Source organism: Coregonus lavaretus (assembly GCF_964263955.1).
Source record: "Coregonus lavaretus genome assembly, contig: HAP1_SCAFFOLD_647, whole genome shotgun sequence".
NCBI lineage: Eukaryota > Metazoa > Chordata > Actinopteri > Salmoniformes > Salmonidae > Coregonus > Coregonus lavaretus.
The window spans coordinates 138,957-160,655 of record NW_028156749.1 but is presented as its reverse complement, the minus strand read 5'-3'; the positions used below and the strand labels follow the sequence as shown (position 1 = coordinate 160,655).

At 47.8% G+C, this 21,699-nt stretch overlaps 1 protein-coding gene across 1 annotated transcript in view; it reads left to right on the top strand.

Annotated features, from left to right (window-relative positions):
• LOC311126014 (intermembrane lipid transfer protein VPS13B-like) overlaps nt 1-21,699 on the top strand; it is a gene marked incomplete at its 3' end in the record, with an annotated part of 210,680 nt that overhangs the window by 53,759 nt on the left and 135,222 nt on the right. Inside the window, 1 exon segment of the mRNA XM_084200044.1 lies at nt 10,984-11,101. Coding sequence (XP_084056170.1) covers nt 10,984-11,101 — 118 coding nt within the window.

Below are 21,699 nucleotides of genomic sequence, written 5' to 3'. Positions count from 1 at the left end.
TGTACAAGGAGAAATTTAGACCCAGTCTGCGTCCCAAATGCACCCTATTCCCTTTATAGTACACTGCTGTTGACCAGAGTGTACTATTTAATCACACCCTAATGGCTTTCTGCATTTGTTCCAGTTTCATTAAAAAAACATTAGCAGCTCATTTCTACTTTAGTTGATGGATGTGTTTGAAGGGGAAGAAAGGTAATTTGAGTCAATTGTGATGTATGTTATGGAACAGGAAGCTGTGATGTCTGTTATGGAACAGGATGTTGTGATGTCAGTTATGGAACAGGATGTTGTGATGTCTGTTATGGAACAGGAAGCTGTGATGTCTGTTATGGAACAGGATGTTGTGATGTCTGTTATGGAACAGGATGCTGTGATGTCTGTTATGGAACAGGATGCTGTGATGTCGGTTATGGAACAGGATACTGTGATGTCGGTTATGGAACAGGAAGCTGTGATGTCTGTTATGGAACAGGATGTTGTGATGTCGGTTATGGAACAGGAAGCTGTGATGTCTGTTATGGAACAGGATGCTGTGATGTCGGTTATGGAACAGGATACTGTGATGTCGGTTATGGAACAGGAAGCTGTGATGTCGGTTATGGAACAGGAAGCTGTGATGTCGGTTATGGAACAGGAAGCTGTGATGTCGGTTATGGAACAGGATGTTGTGATGTCTGTTATGGAACAGGATGTTGTGATGTCGGTTATGGAACAGGAAGCTGTGATGTCTGTTATGGAACAGGATGCTGTGATGTCGGTTATGGAACAGGATACTGTGATGTCGTTTATGGAACAGGAAGCTGTGATGTCGGTTATGGAACAGGAAGCTGTGATGTCTGTTATGGAACAGGATGTTGTGATGTCGGTTATGGAACAGGATGTTGTGATGTCTGTTATGGAACAGGATGTTGTGATGTCGGTTATGGAACAGGAAGCTGTGATGTCTGTTATGGAACAGGATGTTGTGATGTCTGTTATGGAACAGGATGTTGTGATGTCTGTTATGGAACAGGATGTTGTGATGTCTGTTATGGAACAGGATGTTGTGATGTCTGTTATGGAACAGGATGTTGTGATGTCTGTTATGGAACAGGATGTTGTGATGTCTGTTATGGAACAGGATGCTGTGATGTCTGTTATGGAACAGGAAGCTGTGATGTCTGTTATGGAACAGGAAGCTGTGATGTCGGTTATGGAACAGGAAGCTGTGATGTCTGTTATGGAACAGAAATCTGTGACCATCAAAGCCGTATTTTACGATATGCTGGGATTGATTCACGGATCGGTTTGGGTTTGAACTTTACCTTCTATAACAGTATTTGAATGTTTGGTTTGTTAAATGTGATACACCATGTGTAATGTCCATTTTTATAGTTTACTTCGCTACTAGTCATCTGTCGCTCTCGCTCTCGCTCTCGCTCTCGCTCTCGCTCTCGCTCTCGCTCTTGCTCTCTCTCCATGCCGCTTCCCACACAGACCTAGCCCCGGCCATGTCACTCAAGGAGTGCATTGGTTGTTCCTCGACCAGGAGACACTTGCGTTCAGTCTACATGGTCAAAGCAGCACATGTGTTGTTCCTCTACCAGGAGACTCTCTCTTCAGTCTCTACATGGTCAATGCAGAACATGCAACAATGTTGATGACAACGATGCTGTTTCCACTTTGCTTCTTAATATAAATCCACCAGTGTTCTATAATTACCACTATTAGTTTGTGTTTCCTACATCTGCAAACAGCTAGTTTGTCTTTTCTTAGCAAGTTGTGGCTAAGTCGTGTTAGCCGCTAATGCTAATCGCTAGTTAGCTGGTAGCTAGTCAGTGGTGTTACTGCAGCTGTTGTAGACCAGTGGTAGCTAGTCAGTGGTGTTACTGATGCTGCTGTTGTAGACCAGTGGTAGCTAGTCAGTGGTGTTACTGATGCTGCTGTTGTAGACCAGTGGTAGCTAGTCAGTGGTGTTACTGCTGCTGCTGTTGTAGACCAGTGGTAGCTAGTCAGTGGTGTTACTGATGCTGCTGTTGTAGACCAGTGGCAGATAGCGCAATCTGAAACACATCACAAACACCCAATCTTTAAACATTTGTTGGCAACTTGGCTTCTGTGCTTTGTTTAGTGAATGGTAATGTACACCTCCTTGGCCCTGGCCTCTCGTTCTCTCTGATTGTATGGGCCCCAGCCTCAACCCTGGCCTCTCTCTCTCGCTCTCTCGCTCTGTGTGATTGTGTTTCCTTGCTGCCACTTCTCACAAATCAGTACTCTGCAGCACAGTGGCTGGTGAAATAGTCTGAGGGGATCATCTAGAAGTGGACCTGTAGCTGTCTGGTAATGGTGGTGGTGGTAGAGAGGGGGTCTGATTGCCCCGGCCTCCCCAGGGACGTCTCTCTCTGCGTGGGTCGTGACATGGGGGACAAGGCCTCAACGTGTCGGGGAGAGGGGGGGAGTCTGTTTGAGATAAGGCGCTATCGGGTTACCCTCAATTTATTTTCTCACTGCTTGGGTGTTCGTTCGTTTGTCCTCGCTCCACCCCCCCCCCCCCCCCCCCTCTCACCCCCTCTCTCCCTCCCCCAATCCCTCCCTCCTCTCACCCCCTCTCTCCCTCCCCTGCTCCCTCCCTCCCTCCTCTCACCCCCTCTCTCCCTCCCCCGCTCCCTCCCTCCACTCACCCCCTCTCTCCCTCCCCCGCTCCCTCCACTCACCCCCTCTCCCTCCCTCCTCTCACCCGCTCCCTCCCTCCTCTCTCTCCCTCCCCCGCTCCCTCCCTCCTCTCTCTCCCTCCCCCGCTCCCTCCCTCCTCTCACCCGCTCCCTCCCTCCTCTCTCTCCCTCCCCCGTTCCCTCCCTCCTCTCACCCCCTCTCTCCCTCCCTCATCCCCCCCGCTCCCTCTCTCCAGGCACACTGCTTTGATGTCACTCTGAGTTCACTGAGCCCAGGAGAGGAAAAACAACAATAACATTAGAAGGTGTTTATCAAGCGAGCTTTCTGTTGGACACTCTCTCTCATTAATCCAGTGGAACACTGTGGAAATGACCAGTTTGACTAATGTTTAGTTTAGTAGTGTTAGCAGCTCCCTTCAGCCCCGCCCCCATCCCTTCCAGCCTATAGTTTAGTAGTGTTAGCAGCTCCCTTCAGCCCCGCCCCCATACCTTCCAGCCTATAGTTTAGTAGTGTTAGCAGCTCCCTTCAGCCCCGCCCCCATCCCTTCCAGCCTATAGTTTAGTAGTGTTAGCAGCTCCCTTCAGCCCCGCCCCCATACCTTCCAGCCTATAGTTTAGTAGTGTTAGCAGCTCCCTTCAGCCCCGCCCCCATACCTTCCAGCCTATAGTTTAGTAGTGTTAGCAGCTCCCTTCAGCCCCGCCCCCATCCCTTCCAGCCTATAGTTTAGTAGTGCTAGCAGGTCCCCTCAGCCCCGCCCCCATCCCTTCCAGCCTATAGTTTAGTAGTGCTAGCAGCTCCCCTCAGCCCCGCCCCCATACCTTCCAGCCTATAGTTTAGTAGTGTTAGCAGCTCCCTTCAGCCCCGCCCCCATACCTTCCAGCCTATAGTTTAGTAGTGCTAGCAGGTCCCCTCAGCCCCGCCCCCATCCCTTCCAGCCTATAGTTTAGTAGTGCTAGCAGCTCCCCTCAGCCCCGCCCCCATACCTTCCAGCCTATAGTTTAGTAGTGTTAGCAGCTCCCTTCAGCCCCGCCCCCATACCTTCCAGCCTATAGTTTAGTAGTGCTAGCAGTTCCCCTCAGCCCCGCCCCCATACCTTCCAGCCTATAGTTTAGTAGTGTTAGCAGCTCCCTTCAGCCCCGCCCCCATCCCTTCCAGCCTATAGTTTAGTAGTGCTAGCAGGTCCCCTCAGCCCCGCCCCCATACCTTCCAGCCTATAGTTTAGTAGTGCTAGCAGCTCCCCTCAGCCCCGCCCCCAGCCCTTCCAGCCAATAGTTGATAAATCACTCACTAATTTGTGGAAAATAATACAGAGCTGAATTGGCCGTTGTGAAATAGAACGGCTACATTATGTCATATTTTAACTTTTCAGAAAATGTTTTATTTCGGGATAATGAAAATAAATGTGGCTGCTTTGTTTTGCTTTGGGCAAATTGATGTTGAAACAATGACCTTGAACACAGCAGAGAGATGGCGGTGGAGAGTTGAGGTCGTTTATTTTTCAAGTTGTTCATTCCTTCTATTTATTTACTTCTAGTTCAGTAGGGTTGAAACTTTTTACGACCATACTTTGTTTAAACAATTACCGAATGTGTGTTTTGAATTAGTGTGTCCAAGCTTAATTTACTGTCTGCACGGGTCAAACCTGTTGCTTATTGTGAGTACAGAGAGAGAGAATTCCCTTTTGATTTAATTGTTTGTATTGTGTAGTTAGTAATATTATCCTGGGGGTGGAGCCTGGGGGATAGAGGGAGGGGTGTGGAGGCTGGGAGGGGTGTGGAGGCTGGGAGGGGTGTGGAGGCTGGGAGGGGTGTGGAGGCTGGGAGGGGTGTGGAGGCTGGGAGGGGTGTGGAGGCTGGGAGGGGTGTAGAGGCTGGGAGGGGTGTGGAGGCTGGGAGGGGTGTAGAGGCTGGGAGGGGTGTAGAGGGAGGGGAGGGGAGGCTAGGGGTAGAGGGAGTGGATGCTGGGGTTGGAAGGACGGGTGTGGAGGCTGGGGAGTGGAGGCTGGGGGGGAGGGAGGGGGTAGAGGGAGTGGAGGCTGGGGATGGAGGGAGGGGATGAGGGAGGGAGGGGATGAGGGAGGGAGTGGAGGCTGGGGTGGAGGGAGGGGAGTGGAGGCTGGGGGTAGAGGCTGGGGTAGAGAGAGATGATAGAGGGAGGGGGTGGAGGCTGGGGGTAGAGGGAGGGGGGTGGAGGCTGGGGAGTGGAGGGAGGGGGGTGGAGGCTGGGGAGTGGAGGGAGTGGGTGGAGCCTGGGGGGTAGAGGGAGGGGGTGGAGTCTGGGGGTAGAGGGAGTGGGGTGGAGGCTGGGGAGTGGAGGGAGTGGGGTGGAGGCTGGGGAGTGGAGGGAGTGGGGTGGAGGCTGGGGAGTGGAGGGAGTGGGGTGGAGGCTGGGGAGTGGAGGGAGTGGGGTGGAGGCTGGGGAGTGGAGGCTGGGGAGTGGAGGGAGTGGGGTGGAGGCTGGGGAGTGGAGGGAGTGGGTGGAGCCTGGGGGGTAGAGGGAGGGGGTGGAGCCTGGGGGTAGAGGGAGTTTGGTGGCGCCTGGGGGGTGGAGGGAGGGGGTGGAGCCTGGGGGTAGAGGGAGGGGGTGGAGCCTGGGGGTAGAGGGAGGGGGTGGAGCCTGGGGGGTGGAGGCTGGTGGGTGAAAGGAGGGGAATGGAGGCTGGGGAATGGAGGAGGGGTGGAGAGAGGAGGGTGATGGGTGAATTTGATTGAGTGGGAGTGGGGGGTGAAGGGTGGAGAGTTGCTGGGGGGGGTGGAGACTGACTGTATAACCTTTAGCTCTACAGGGTTCACCCCAGGGGTTAATGACTGACCCCTCTCATTGAGGTTGAGAAGTTCAAGGCCGACCACCAATACTGCAGACATTGTTAGCAGAAAACAGGATCCCCCATTATAGTGAAGGGGAAATGGCTATCTTCGTGGTCAATCTTTGTGTAAATAAAACATGTTTTAGAAGACAACCATAGTATCAATAATTGTTTCTAATACACCAGATATACACTACATGACCAAAAGTCTGCTCATCGAACATCTCATTCCAAAATCATGGGCATTAATATGAGTTGGTCCCCATTTTCTGCTATAACAGCCTCCACTCTTCTGGGAAGGCTTTCCACTAGATGTTGGAACATTGCTGCGGGGACTTGCTTCCATTCAGCCACAAGAGCATTAGTGAGGTCGGGCACTGATGTTGGGCGATTAGGCCTGGCTCATAGTCGGCCTTCCAATTCATCCCAAAGGTGTTCGATGGGGTTGAGGTCAGGGCTTTGTGCAGGCCAGTCAAATTCTTCCACACCGATATCGACAAATCATTTCTGTATGGACCTTGCTTTGTGCACGGGGGCATTGTCATGCTTCAAAAGGAAACGGCCTTCCCCAAACTGTTGCCATAAAGTTGGAAGCACAGAATCGTCTAGAATGTCATTGTATGCTGTAGCATTAAGATTTCCCTTCACTGGAACTAAGGGGCCTAGCCCGAACCATGAAAAACAGCCCCAGCCCATTATTCCTTCTCCACCAAACTTTACAGTTGGCGCTATGCATTGGGGCAGGTAGTGTTCTCCTGGCATCCGCCAAACCCAGATTAGTCTGTCGGACTGTCAGATGGTGAAGCGTGATTCATCACTGCTCCAGAGTCCAATGGCGGCGAGCTTTACACCCCTCCAGCCGATGCTTGGTATTGCGCATGGTGATCTTAGGCTTGTGTGCGGCTGCTCGGCCATGGAAACCCATTTCATGAAGCTCCCGACGAACACTTCTTGTGCTGACGTTGCTTCCAGAGGCAGTTTGGAACTTGGTAGTGAGTATTGCAACCGAGGACTGACCATTTTTACGCGCTACGCGCTTCAGCAGTCGGCGGTCTCGTTCTGTGAGCTTGTGTGGCCTACCACTTCGTGGCTGAGCTTTTGTTGCTCCTAGACGTTTCCACTTCACAATAACAGCACTTACAGTTGACCGGGGCAGCTCTAGCAGGGCAGAAATTTGATGAACTGACTTATAGGAAAGGTGGCATCCTATGACGGTGCCACGTTGAAAGTCACTGAGCTCATCAGTAAGGCCATTCTACTTCCAATGTTTGTCTATGGAGATTGCATGGCTGTGTGCTCAATTTTATACACCTGTCAGCAACGGGTGTGGCTGAAATAGCCGAATCCACTAATTTGAAGGGGTGTCCACATACTTTTGTATATATAGTGTATGTCCTTGAACCGATTATTTTAAAATTGCACAAAGAAGTTGTAGTAGTCAGGGGTGAGTGCTTTCCTGTACTCCCTGTTCACCCACGACTGCGTGGCCAAGCACGACTCCACACCATCATTAAGTTTGCTGACGACACAACAGCCACGACACCCATTAACATCGACAGGGCTGTATTGGAGCGGGTCGAGAGTTTCAACTTCCTTGGTGTCCACATCACCAACAAACTATCCTGGTCCAAACACACCAAGACAGTCATGAAGAGGGCACAAAAACACATTTTCCCTCTCAGGAGACTGAAAAGATTTGGCATAGGTCCCCAGATCCTCAAAACGTTCTACAGCTGCACCATCGAGAGCATCCTGACCGGTTGCATCACCGCCTGGTATGGCAACTGCTCGGCATTCAGTCACTCAAGTCGCACGGCAAGCGGTACCGGAGCGCCAAGTCTAGCTCCTTAACAGCTACTACCCCCAAGCCATAAGACTGCTGAACAATTAATCAAATGGCTACCCAGACTATTTACATTTCCCCCCTTGAGTTACTCAATGAGAGGGGGCAGCACTGAGCTAGCCTGCAACGTCACTTCCTGGAGGAGCTCAAACTGTGCATGTTGTTTCCATGAGCAGCCATCTTAGCAAGCTAAAAAGCGACTTCCTTTGCTTCAAATGCGCTATCGAGTCTTCACATAGGAATGAATGGTGTCACGTGATCGATGGCTTTGTCCTTTGTTTTTCCATTCATTGGTTCACCCCTCAGACAAGGCCACAGAGCAGCAGCAGGGGCGCGCTGTCTGTCTGAGGGCCTAGAGCCAGACGTCTACAGGGGCAGAGGGGGGAGAGAGGTCATGCTTGGTCTTCCTGTGCCCTAACCCTCCATGGGTGCCCACTTACTTTCTGGGTAGGGGGTCCCCCTCTCCTGTCACTCACACTGGCAGGGCTTCTCTGCTCTCTGCCGGCCGTCATCTCTACTCTACAGGGCTGAATTGACATGCCTGGAGGCCAGGCAGAACATCCCCCATCCACGCCCTTTACCACCTCTATCCCTCCAGACCCTCTCCAGGAGACCCCCCCCCTCCCCAGGAGCCCCCCCAGACCCTCCCCAGGAGCCCCCCAGACCCTTCCCAGGAGCCCCCCCAGTCCCTCCCCAGGAGCCCCCCCCCCAGACCCTCCCCAGGAGAGCCCCAGTCCCTCCCCAGGAGCTCCCCCCGTCCCTCCCCAGGAGCCCCCCAGTCCCTCCCCAGGAGCCCCCCCAGTCCCTCCCCAGGAGCCCCCCCAGTCCCTCCCCAGGAGCCCCCCCAGTCCCTCCCCAGGAGCCCCCCCAGACCCTCCCCAGGAGCCCCCCCAGACCCTCCCCAGGAGAGCCCCAGTCCCTCCCCAGGAGCCTCCCCCCCCGTCCCTCCCCAGGAGCCCCCCCAGGAGCCCCCCCAGTCCCTCCCCAGGAGCCCCCCCTCCCCTGGAGCCCCCCCCCCCAGTCCCTCCCCAGGAGCCACCCCAGTCCCTCCCCTGGAGCCACCCATACTCATTTTCACTATGTCAGATCCCGTCGTGTTTTAGCTATATTTAAATCTCTGTCCGTAAACATCGTAGATGCAGCGTTTGAAGTGATGGAACGTTTACAAATGAAGTGTGAGATAATCAGACTATAATCTATTTTTTATTATTGCCAATTTCTATAATTCCCAACCCTTGATGAGATATTTATTATTCCTCTACATTGTGTTTACCAGTTCCCACCGATCTGGGCCATGGAAACCCTCTGCCGCGGCGGCTCAGTGGAGAGCGTGTGTGTGTTTGTGTGTGTGTGTTAGGAGCTCAGTGTAAATATTTTCACCAGACAGTCTTCATTACATTTTACATTTTAGTCATTTAGCAGACGCTCTTATCCAGAGCGACTTACAGTTAGTGAGCGCATAATTTTTTTTTTTTAAATCTTTTTTTTCTTCTCCCATCTGTTTTGGCATCGCTGTGTTGACTTTACCGCACCGACCGACCGGGGGAACAGCTTCATCCAGTCCACCTCCTAAATTCTGGAAAGTATGTTTAAATGTCATCTTCATTACTACACCAACACCACAAGCAGAAGGCTTATCTGATCACATAGTGACAAACGTAGAGGTTGGAATGGATGACTGAAGAACTGTCAGGGTGTTAGAGGAGGAGGAGAGGTGGGAGGAGAGGGGGAGGAGAGGTGGGAGGAGAGGGGGAGGAGAGGTGGGAGGAGAGGAGGAGGAGGAGAGGAGGAGGAGAGGTGGGAGGAGGAGAGGGGGAGGAGAGGAGGAGGAGAGAGGGGGTTATGCAGCTCATTTATGTTTGGTTTTGACACCTTTAGTGTTTACGTTCGTCAGAATAACGCTGAGTTCTCAGACTCCGCCATCTAACCCTGCACAGCTAAATGTTAACCACCTGATCGTGTGCTGCGTGTGCAAATGCACGTGCAAATGCGCGTGCACGTTCCTGTGTGTGTGTCAGAGCCTGCCGTGCCACGTGGTGTTCACCCCCTGTATGGTGATTAGGGTTCATAAGGGCGGTGGAGGTGGTCGTAAACCAGGGAGGGGGGGTAGTGGTGGTCACTGGTGTGTGTGTGTACACCCCCCTCCCTACCCCTCAACCTCCCACCTCTATGCAGCAGCCTTGTGACCTCTTGCCCCTCCCTACCCATCAACCTCCCACCCCTCTGCAGCAGCCTTGTGACCTCTTGCCCCTCCCTACCCATCAACCTCCCACCCCTCTGCAGCAGCCTTGTGACCTCTTGCCCCTCCCTACCCCTCAACCTCCCACCCCTCTGCAGCAGCCTTGTGACCTCTTGCCCCTCCCTACCCCTCAACCTCCCACCCCTCTGCAGCAGCCTTGTGACCTCTTGCCCCTCCCTACCCATCAACCTCCCACCCCTCTGCAGCAGCCTTGTGACCTCTTGCCCCTCCCTACCCCTCAACCTCCCACCCCTCTGCAGCAGCCTTGTGACCTCTTGCCCCTCCCTACCCCTCAACCTCCCACCCCTCTGCAGCAGCCTTGTGACCTCTTGCCCCTCCCTACCCCTCAACCTCCCACCCCTCTGCAGCAGCCTTGTGACCTCTTACCCCTCCCTACCCCCCTAGTCCTCTGCTCATGTCTCTCTCTCAATTCAATTTAAGGGCTTTTTTGGCATGGGAAACATATGTTAACATTGCCAAAGCAAGTGAAATAGATAATAAACAAAAGTGAAATAATCAATCAAAAAGTTAACAGTAAACATTACACTCACAAAGGAATAAAGAGATTTCAAATGACATATTATGTCTATATACGGGTGTTATAACGATGTGCAAATAGTTAAAGTAAAAAAGGGATAATAAATAAACGTAAATATGGGTTGTATTTACTCTCTCTCTGTCTCTGTCTATCTCTTTCTCTCTCTCTCTTTCTCTCTCTCTCTGTCTCTGTCTCTGTCTCTCTGTCTCTTTCTCTCTCTCTCTCTCTCTCTTAGGCAAGCCTAAATACGTTCAGGAGTAAACATTTGCTTAACAAGTCACATAAGTTGCATGGACTCACTCTGTGTGTAATAATAGTGCTTAACATGATTTTTGAATGACTACCACATCTCTGTACCCCACACATACAATTATCTGTAAGGTCCCTTATTTGAGCAGTGAATTTCAAGCACAGATTCAACCACAAAGACCAGGGAGATTTTCAAATGCCTCGCAAAGGAGAGCACCTATTGGTAGTAAATATATATAAAAATAACGGACATTTGAATATCCCTTTGAGCATGGTGAAGTTATTAATTACACTTTGGATGGTGTATCAATACACCCAGTCTCACTACATGTTGTCCTTCCTAACTCAGTTGCTAGAGAGGAAGGAAACCGCTAAAGGAATTTCACTATGAAGCCAATGGTGAAAAAATTATAAAATAAAATCTTTCTTTCTTTCTTTCTTTCTTTCTTTCTTTCTTTCTTTCTTTCTTTCTTTCTTTCTTTCTTTCTTTCTCTCTTTCTCTCTTTCTCTCTTTCTCTCTTTCTCTCTTTCTCTCTCTCTCTCTTCTCTCTCTCTCTCTCTCTCTCTCTCTCTCTCTCTCTCTCTCTCTCTCTCTCTCTCTCTCTCTCTCTCTCTCTCTCTCTCTCTCTCTCCCCCCTCCCTCCCTCCCTCCGCAGGATGACCATGAGAGTGGTTCAAGCTCCACCAGTCGCAGCGCCTCAGAGAGCTCCAAGACCCTGACCAAGCCCCGCCGCCTCCAGCAGGCCGCCCCCTCCGACCCAGACCTACCCCCAGGTGAGTGATGGCTCCGGGGCCAAAGGGAGTACTCTACCCTCCTGCTTCACACTGACCACCAGGCAGGGCTAGGCCTCAGTGGAGGATGAATCACTGACAGGGCAGGTCTTATCAGCAAGGCCACTTGACCACCACAGTCCTCAATGCGTCCCTATTCCCTAGCCCTATGGGTCCTGGTCAAAAGTAGTGCACCATGTAGGGAATAGGGTGTCATTTGGGATTTGGGATTCCAACCTCCCTCCTCTAACAACAGGTCCATAACAACAACACTTAGCTAGCTACACAATGGAGTCCTTGTCTGAGTGAGGCTATAAACTGAGGTTTGTTAGGACTTTATCAATGAGAGATCTCTGCTGGTTTATCAGGTAACTGACGTTAGAGAGACTCTATCCACACCCCCCCACTAAAGGCAGAAGTTATCACACATTTTACTGTCCAGACGCAATAAATCCATCACTCATTTAATTTACTGCTCATTTACTACCACGTCAACTTTGAGAGTTTGGAATCCTTTTGTTCTTAATGTGGTATTTACTTGATATATATGTTTCAACTGTGTTGTTTCACATATGTTCTGAACCTTTCTATTCTCATAGTTTCAACAGATTGTAAATTACACATATTAATTTTTTTGCTAAGAGTATTATTTATATTATTGATCGATTGACTGTGACTTTTCAAATCACCCAGCAGTGCTATTTGCAGAGTTAGCTCCAGGTAAATGTTGCAATTCTTCAGCCATTCCTGAACCTGCGACCAAAAACAAGCTACATATGGGCAGTACCAAAGCAAGTGATCTAATGATTCTGTCTCTTCGCAACAAAGTCTGCAGAGCTGGGATGGTTGTATCCCCCATATATATAACATTCTATTGGTTGCAAGAATTTTGTATAATAATTTACATTGAAAAACTCAGTTTATGGGCCATCTTTGAGAGTTTGGAATAATTTTGTTCTTATTCTAGACATTCAGTTACATAGTATTGTTTAAATACTCCCCATGTAATGCTAATGGGGAGCTAACATGGCTGCCATAGAATGTTATAGTGCCATGTACAGCGCCTTCAGAAAGTATTCACACCCTTTGACTTTTTCCACATGTTGTTGTGTTACAGCCTGAATTTAAAATGGATTACATTTAGATGTTTTGTCACTGGCCTTAACACAATACCCCGTAATGTCAAAGTAGAAATATGTTCTTAGAAAATTTAGCAAATTAATAAAAAATGAAAAGCTGAACATTTCTTGAGTCGATATATATATTCAACCCCTTTCTTATGGCAAGCCTAAATACGTTCAGGAGTAAACATTTGCTTAACAAGTCACATAAGTTGCATGGACTCACTCTGTGTGCAATAATAGTGCTTAACATGATTTTTGATTGACTACCCCATCTCTGTACCCCACACATACAAGTATCTGGAAGGTCCCTCATTTGAGCAGTGAATTTCAAACACAGATTCAACCACAAAGACCAGGGAGATTTTCAAATGCCTCGCAGATGAAAAAGATATATAAAAAAATAACGGACATTGAATATCCCTTTGAGCATGGTGAAGTTATTAATTACACTTTGGATGGTGTATCAATACACACAGTCACTACAGGTTGTCCTTCGTAACTCAGTTGCCAGAGAGGAAGGAAACCACTGTTAACAGCAAAGAGTATTGTCAATAGTATGTTAACATTTACATTTACATTTTAGTCATTTAGCAGACGCTCTTATCCAGAGCGACTTACAGTTAGTGAGTGCATACATTTTCATACTGGCCCCCCGTGGGAAACGAACCCACAACCCTGGCGTTGCAAGCGCCATGCTCTACCAACTGAGCTACAGACAAGACTCTTCACTGTTAACACGCTATAGACAAGACTATGCTTGCACACACCGTGCACACTATAATGCTGGGAGAGTGTGAGAGAAAGAGGGAAGAGAGAGGAGTTTTGAAGAGCTGGTCCCAGTTTAACACCCAGCCAATTCCTGAGGTCCCAGAGAGAGGGAGACTGATCTGTTTCCACATGGAGGTAGAGATAACATCACTCTACCCAGCTGATAAAGCACCCTGCATGCATCACTACACTCTCTGTGTGGGCCATCACTCAAGGTCAATTCCCCTTTATGGCAATAGGGAATTGGATTAAAGGTGTAATCCCGACCCCCAATAAGGCATGTTAAATAGGTAATCAGGGTTAAGAGAGGAAAACATGTTGATACAGTATGGGAACTTGATCATAAAGACAGATAGCTTTTCTCTCTCAGCAGCAGTGGTCATGAATTTATACTGCACAGTTGTTTTCTAGCCTACGGACACTTCCACTAATTCACATCCAGCTAGTCACACTGTGTGTCTCACAGAGCTGCCATCCTCCTCCAGAAAGGCCACAGTGACACACCAGCAGTCTGGCCTGCCTGTAGCCAGTCATCAGCCCACAGTCCTACGTGACATCCACAGACTGCTCCTCTTCAAAACACAGCAAACACTCAAACAGCCCACCAACAATTGTACAGTCACGTGTTGAATTAATTGACCCCCCCCCCCCTCTCCGTCACCCCCACGGTGGTGGAAATAGTGATGTTAATTCGTATGTCCTGGGATTGGTAGAGACCTCCACACAGAGACAGACCTCTACTTTGGGCTGTCCTGCTAGTCATTAGAAATCCTTGTGGAGACTCTTGGGTCTTGGCCACAGCAGTTTGCTGAAAAATTATTATTTTGTTTTATAGCTGTATCTTTTTGTCCTAAACTTCTGTTGAACACAGTATAATATTCTCCATTGCAGTTTGCTAAAAAACGTTTAAAAAAATTAAAAAATAGCATTATTTAGAAGTCATAAACGTCTGTAGAATGTAGAATGTTTTCCTGGTTAAGTCATCTGTACACTCAGTGGCATATGTCCTCTTCTACGGGCGCTGTGAGAGCCAGAAGGACACTGGTCCAAGTTACTGGCTTTCTGGACACCTGACTGGGCCAGGTGTTTAAATGGCTGTTCTGTGACCATCTTCCTCAGATGGGCTTGAGGAATCTGGCCCCGTGCTATTCCCTATGGGCCCTGGGCTTGAGGAATCTGGCCCCGTGCTATTCCCTATGGGCCCTGGGCTTGAGGAACCTGGCCCCGTGCTATTCCCTATGGGCCCTGGGCTTAAGGAACCTGGCCCCGTGCTATTCCCCATGGGCCCTGGGCTTGAGGAACCTGGCCCCGTGCTATTCCCTATGGGCCCTGGTCAAAAGTAGTAAATAGGATGTCATTTGGAACTCCCCCTCATGTATTGTAGCCCAGTTCTGTAATGAGGTGTGTGTGTGTACTCCGGTCCTGTGTGGCTCAGTTGGTAGAGCATAGCACTTGCAACGCCAGGGTTGTGGGTTCGATTCCCACGGGGGGACCAGTACAAATGAAAATGTATCCACTCACTACTGTAAGTGTCTCTAAATAAGAGCGTCTGCTAAATGACTAGCATGTCAACGTACTGCTTTCCCTTGGAGAGTGGTCTGGTGGCTTGGGACGGGTCCATTTGGGGCCCAGAGGGATTGCCCAATAGGGTGCCATTTGGGGCCCAGAGGGAGTGTCCATTTTCCAGCCTGCTCCGTTTTCATGACGGCTAGCGACTAACTGCTACTTAACAGGAATCCGGAACACAAACTTGCGGTCACAGCCATAAAGGCTGACCGCGTCGTGGAATCCGTAGCAAAACAAACTTTAGCTGTGATTTACACGATTTCATTGAAACGACAGAGGGTAGACACTGTTCTGTTGCGCGCTTTGATGACGTCTGGGATCCACAGGGCTCTGGTCAAAGAGAGTGCACGATATAGGGAATAGGGTGCCTTTTGGGACGTATCCCAGGCCAGTAGAGCTGTGTGGAGAGCAGTGAGTTGCTAGAAGCTGAGGAATGGAGAGTGAGAGTCGTTGTAAACCTCTAATCTGTAATTAAGTTGTAGAAAAAAAAACTCAGTATTATATCAACAGTGTAGCTGCAGGTTTTATAGTGTTGAATAGCTCATGTACGGCCGTCTGGAAAAACCTCTGTGCTGTATCACAACTCTGCTACTGCTGGAGGACAAATAAATGAATCCTAGTTGGAGATGTAAAATGGGGTGTTTTATAATTGTGTGAATTACAGTGTGTGTGGTTGTGTTACGCGCAGGGCCTGTTCAACAGTAACCATGCATTTCTGTTTTATCAAGGTCTAGATACTCTATACATACAAAAGTATGTGGACACCCCTCAAATGAGTGGATTCGGCTATTTCAGCCACACCCGTTACTGACAGGTGTATAAAATCGAGCATGCAGCCATGCAACCTCCATAGACAAACATTGGCAGTAGAATGGCCTTACTGAAGAGCTCAGTGACTTTCAGTGTGGCACCGTCATAGGATGCCACCTTTCCAACAAGTCAGTTCGTCAAATTTCTGCCCTGCTAGAGCTGCCCCAGTCTACTGTAAGTGCTGTTATTGGGAAGTGGAAACATCTAGGAGCAACAACTGCTCAGCCGCAAACTGGTAGGCCACCCAAGCTCACAGAACGCGAGTGCCGAAGCGCGTAAAAATCGTCTGTCCTCGGTTGCAACACTCACTACCGAGTTCCAAACTGCCTTTGGAAGCAGCGTCAGCACAAGAACTGTTCGTCAGGAGCTTCATGAAATGGGTTCCATGGCCAAGCAGCCACTCACAAGCCTAAGATCACCATGCGCAATGCCAAGCGTCGGCTGGAGTGGTGTAAAGCTCGCCGCCATTGGACTCTGGAGCAGTGGAAACGCGTTCTCTGGAGTGATGAATCACGCTTCACCATCTGGCAGTCCGACAGACAAATATGAGTTTGGCGGATGCCAGGAGAACACTACCTGCCCCAATGCATAGTGCCAACTGTAAAGTTTGGTAGAGGAGGAATAATGGTCTGGGGCTGTTTTTCATGGTTCAGGCTAGGCCCCTTAGTTCCAGTGAAGGGAAATCTTAACACTACAGCATACAATGACATTCTAGACGATTCTGTGCTTCCAACTTTATGGCAACAGTTTGGGGAAGGCCCGTTCCTGTTTCAACATGACAATGCCCCTGTTCTCAAAGCAAGGTCAATACAGAAATGGTTTGTCGAGATCGGTGTGGAAGAACTTGACTGTTCTGCACAGAGCCCTGACCTCAACCCCATCGAACACCTTAGGGATGAATTGGAACGCCGACTGCGAGCCAGACCTAATTGCCCAACATCAGTGCCCGACCTCACTAATGGTCTTGTGGCTGAATGGAAACAAATCCCTGCAGCAATGTTCCAACATCTAGTGGAAAGCCTTCCCAGAAGAGTGGAGGCTGTTATAGCAGACAAAGGGGGGACGAACTCCATATTAATACCAATGATTTTGGAATGAGATGTTGGATGAACAGGTGTCCACATACTTTTGGTCATGTAATGTACCTTGTTTCAGAACAACAGAATAAATATGTAATACCGTTATGACCCATGGAGAACAAACTAACTGACAGGATATTTATAGTCTGAGTTAGTCCATCTGTTTCTCGCTGCTGCTTAATGATTGTCATGTCTTATGTAGGGTTGAATAGCGGGAACCCAGTTACCGATTTACCGGCCAAAAACATTCCCTTTTCCCGGGCTAAATAACTGCGAGAAACCGGTAAATTATTTATATGAACAGCATGACGTGAAATGGAACTGTTCAATTATATGCGATGTCTAAATATGGCTTCTCTAGGGCCTTCTCTCTACCATCAACGCTCAGGTTGGGGACAGACAGCCCATCTCAGTATGGAGAGCAGTTCACAATGCATGTAGGCCTATCATCTCATCATGGAAACAATGCATGTAGACCTATCATCTCATCATGGTAACAATGCATGTAGACCTATCATCTCATCATGGTAACAATGCATGTAGACCTATCATCTCATCATGGAAACAATGCATGTAGGCCTATCATCTCATCATGGAAACAATGCATGTAGACCTATCATCTCATCATGGTAACAATGCATGTAGACCTATCATCTCATCATGGTAACAATGCATGTAGACCTATCATCTCATCATGGAAACAATGTATGTAGACCTATCATCTCATCATGGTAACAATGCATGTAGACCTATCATCTCATCATGGTAACAATGCATGTAGACCTATCATCTCATCATGGTAACAATGCATGTAGACCTATCATCTCATCATGGTAACAATGCATGTAGACCTATCATCTCATCATGGTAACAATGCATGTAGGCCTATCATCTCATCATGGAAACAATGCATGTAGACCTATCATCTCATCATGGAAACAATGCATGTAGACCTATCATCTCATCATGGAAACAATGTATGTAGACCTATCATCTCATCATGGTAACAATGCATGTAGACCTATCATCTCATCATGGTAACAATGCATGTAGACCTATCATCTCATCATGGTAACAATGCATGTAGACCTATCATCTCATCATGGAAACAATGCATGTAGACCTATCATCTCATCATGGTAACTTTTTTTTATTGTAACAGGTAGGCCTGCATTTGCTGCAGCATAGTCTATGCTACAGTTTTATAAAGACAGAATGCGCGTCTAATTTACACATCTCCATCTGGCTTTTGGCGGTCACCTTGTTTTTTTATTGTAAAGATTATTATTTTTTAATTGCAGGTGCAGTTTTAAAACGGCCTATCACTTGAATATCATTCCTTTAAATCAGTGCATGCTCGAGCACTCTCTCTGTCTTTCTCAATTCCATTCAAATTGCATCCAAAATAGATAATCCAGTTCAAGATTGATATAGTTGTCCTAGCCTACCTCTTTCAGGTAATACATTCAATGCAGTAATAGCCTTATATTTAGCTAATTAATGATGGGTTATGCATAATTAGCTTCTAACTTATAGCCTCTGTCTCTTTTGCAATACGCACGCACCTGTCCTCCGCTGGCCTGTCCTTAAAAAAAAACGCTCCTTAGCAAGAAGAGCGAATGAAGAAAGAAAGAAGAGTAAATGCGCGATGGTGGTAGGCTATAGCAGTCATTTATTCAGACCCGTAACCATTAAATCTTCGTGGAGAGAAGTGAAGTCCGTCTGCATCTAATTCTAGTCCTGTATTATTATATTATTCAGCATGTCATTACAATGATGAAGATGAGGACAATGAAACGTATTTCATGTAACTGTTAAAAGAGAGGAAGGAAGGAAACAACAGAGAGAGAAAAAGAGGCGGGCTAATAACATCAGGGGAAATGAGTCCGCCTACTAATTATACAAATAGGCCTTATTATATTTCAAAATCAAAATCAAATTCGCTAGCCTATACTTGTAACTTTGTAGGCCACGTGCTGCACCAGAATCGCATGTTCTCGCCCAACTTTATCATGATTTGAACGATGTGCGTAATTCCAGTCCATATAATACAGTATAGTACAATACAGTACAGTAATACAGTTCACACTCAAAAAGATTAGCCTACTGGAGCTAGTTTCATTTATTTACCCTAGAGAGCATATAGCTAGCTACATCTAGGGGCTTTTATGTTTTTCTGTCGTGCATAATGTGCATTAGCCTATATATCATATATGTATTGGATAACGGCACAATCATTTAGGCTTTTTTGGGCTTGGGCTCTTAAAATGTCTTTTAATGTAGAGTTTATAAAATATCTTTAATGTATGGTTTATAAAATGTCTTTAATGTAGGGTTTATTAAATGTATTTAATGTAGGGTTTATAAAATGTCTTTAATGTAGGGTTTATTAAATGTCTTTAATGTAGGGTTTATTAAATGTCTTTAATGTAGGGCTCATAAAATGTCTTTAATGTAGGGTTTATAAAATGTCTTCAATGTAGAGTTTATAAAATGTCTTTAATGTATGGTTTATTAAATGTCTTTAATGTAGGGTTTATTAAATGTCTTTAATGTAGGGTTCATAAAATGTATTTAATGTATGGTTTATAAAATGTATTTAATGTAGGGTTTATTACATTTCTTTAATGTTAGGGTTTATTAAATGTCTTTAATATATGGCTCATCAGGCTCAGGTAGCATCAGGCTTGAATTTTCGATCAAATCTCTAATCAAATCGAGACATAGGCATATTTACAGCACATGCTTTATATGCTTTTGAATTACACTTCCGGTTTTGGCGGGAAATACCGAGTTACCCGGAAGAAAAGGGATTTATTCTCGGGATGGAACATTTGTAAAATTCAAACCTAGTCTGTCTGCTAATACTTTCCATATAGAGGATCAGAACGGGTCTGGTCCTCTATAACGCACCCACACCCACACGCACACGCACACGCACAGCACAGAGAGCAGACTGCTGCCTGAACATGGAGGTGAATAGTGTTGTGTTTCTTCCCTGTATTCCACTGAGGAGTCTGCTTGACTTGGGGCTGAGTTGCTGAGCTCATGTAAAGGTTGGTTTTTCCAGTCATTTTATGGGTGAACAGTTTTAAGTGGGCTTCTTCCCTGTGGTCTGAGGCACAGGTGCTGGCTGTGTCAATTGTTTACAGAAGTTCCGAGCGGCACGATGGCTCACAGAGCGGGCTAGAGGGGTAGAGGGGTAGAGGGGTAGAGGGGGGTGGTGTAGGTCTCTGGGCCTGGGCGGGGAGCGGGCCTCGGTCGGCGGTGAAACGGGTAAATTAGATCCAGAGTGGGAATAGCAGGAGGCACAGAGCTGTTTTACTGCCCAACTCAGAGCTCAGTCTGCAGGTGTGACAGGAGCCTTCTGACTGACCCCACCACCACACTATATAGTCACACACACACATACATACACACAGTCTTGTATAACTGACGTAGTGGGGACACACAATTCAGTCCCATTCAAAATCCTATTTTCCCTAACCCCTAGTTAAACACGTCCAGTACACACACACACACACACACACACACACACACACACGCACGGCGCAACACGTAAAGGAAGTGTACGCACACATAACTTTGTACATGTGTATTTTGGTAGTGTGAAAATAGCAGAACAGTCTCCCTATTCATGGTCTCTGTTTTCTCCAAGGAGTCCTGTATTAAGCCTTGTTAAGGATCAGCTGTGTCACAGCCTCACAGAGACATGCTAGATACAGGAAGACTAACATTTAGCTTGGAGAATGAGGAAAAAGCATTAAAGGTTTATATGTTTGACTCAGAGTGACTGTTTAACAGTACTGGCCAGGAATGAATAATGCTATTGCTCCTGTGGTTAAGACAATTTATTGCTGTATATTTTCATATTTGATGGTCAACTCCCCTGCCTGTAATATTTTAACTTCTTTCTTACTTTGTTGAGTAATGAGCTCACCATGTATGTTGTTCCTCTGCAGCTTCTGCTGTTTACATGGTGAGCTGTTAGTAGAGTACTGGTAACGCTGCAGGATAGCTCCCCCAGAACCACTGACACCACACATGGAGAACTGCTCTCTCTCTCTCTCTCTCTCTCTCTCTCTCTCTCGCTCTCTCGCTCTCTCGCTCTCTCTCTCTCTCTCTCTCTCTCTCTCTCTCTCTCTCTCTCTCTCTCTCTCTCTCTCTCGCTCTCTCGCTCTCTCGCTCTCTCGCTCTCTCGCTCTCTCGCTCTCTCGCTCTCTCGCTCTCTCGCTCTCTCGCTCTCTCGCTCTCTCTCTCTCTCTCTCTCTCTCTCTCGCTCTCTCTCGCTCTCTCTCATTGACAGCATATTGAAATGCATTTTGTGGTATTCTCCAATTCAATAATCATGAATCTGACCACTTGAACACCCCATTTATAACACTTAAGTTTTTGGCAGTATAAGCTTTTGTTCTTCTTTGCATTCCTAGTCCAGGCAGCATTTCTAACTCGCTGTAACAGTAATAACTGGAGACAGTGGAAATATAATGTGAAATGTTAAGTGTACAAGTAGGGAGTATGAATGAAGGAGGAGGGAGAGTAGATGGAGGAGGGAGTGGAGGGAGAGGAGGGAGGAGGAAGAGTAGGGGAGAGGAGGGAGAGGAGGGATCGGGGGAGTAAGGAGTAGGCAGAGAGAGGAGGGAGGAGGGAGAGTAGGGGAGAGGAGGGAGAGGAGGGATCGGGGGAGTAAGGAGTAGGCAGAGGGAGGAGGGAGCAGGGAGAGGAGGGAGGAGGGAGAGTAGGGGAGAGGAGGGATCGGGGGAGTAAGGAGTAGGCAGGGAGAGGAGGGAGCAGGGAGAGGAGGGAGCTAGTGTACGTATGTTTAAGAGAGCATGTAGTATCCAGAGTGGTGGTAATTTGTAGGAGGCGTATAGACAGCCTGCTGCTGTGCATAGTTCTGGTTGAACTGGACTCCACATCACAGGGAAGACGAGAGCTCTACTGAGCTCCATAAATTCACTGAAGATTTGTGGCTCTGCTCTGGTAGTGGACTGGAGCAACAATGTTTTCTTCTGGATATTTAGCTAATTTAACTGCTCATGTCCAAGGGATACACCGTGGCGGGAAATAACATGTCAGGCCCTGCGCTTATTTATGAGCCCATGCAGAGCGAAGAGTTTAGGGTTAGGATTAGAGAGGTTAGGGTTAGAGTCTGAGGAGGGGGGAGATTAGGATTAGAGTCTGTGAGGAGTGGAGAGGTTAGGGTTAGAGTCTGTGGAGTGGAGAGGTTAGGGTTAGAGTCTGTGAGGAGTGG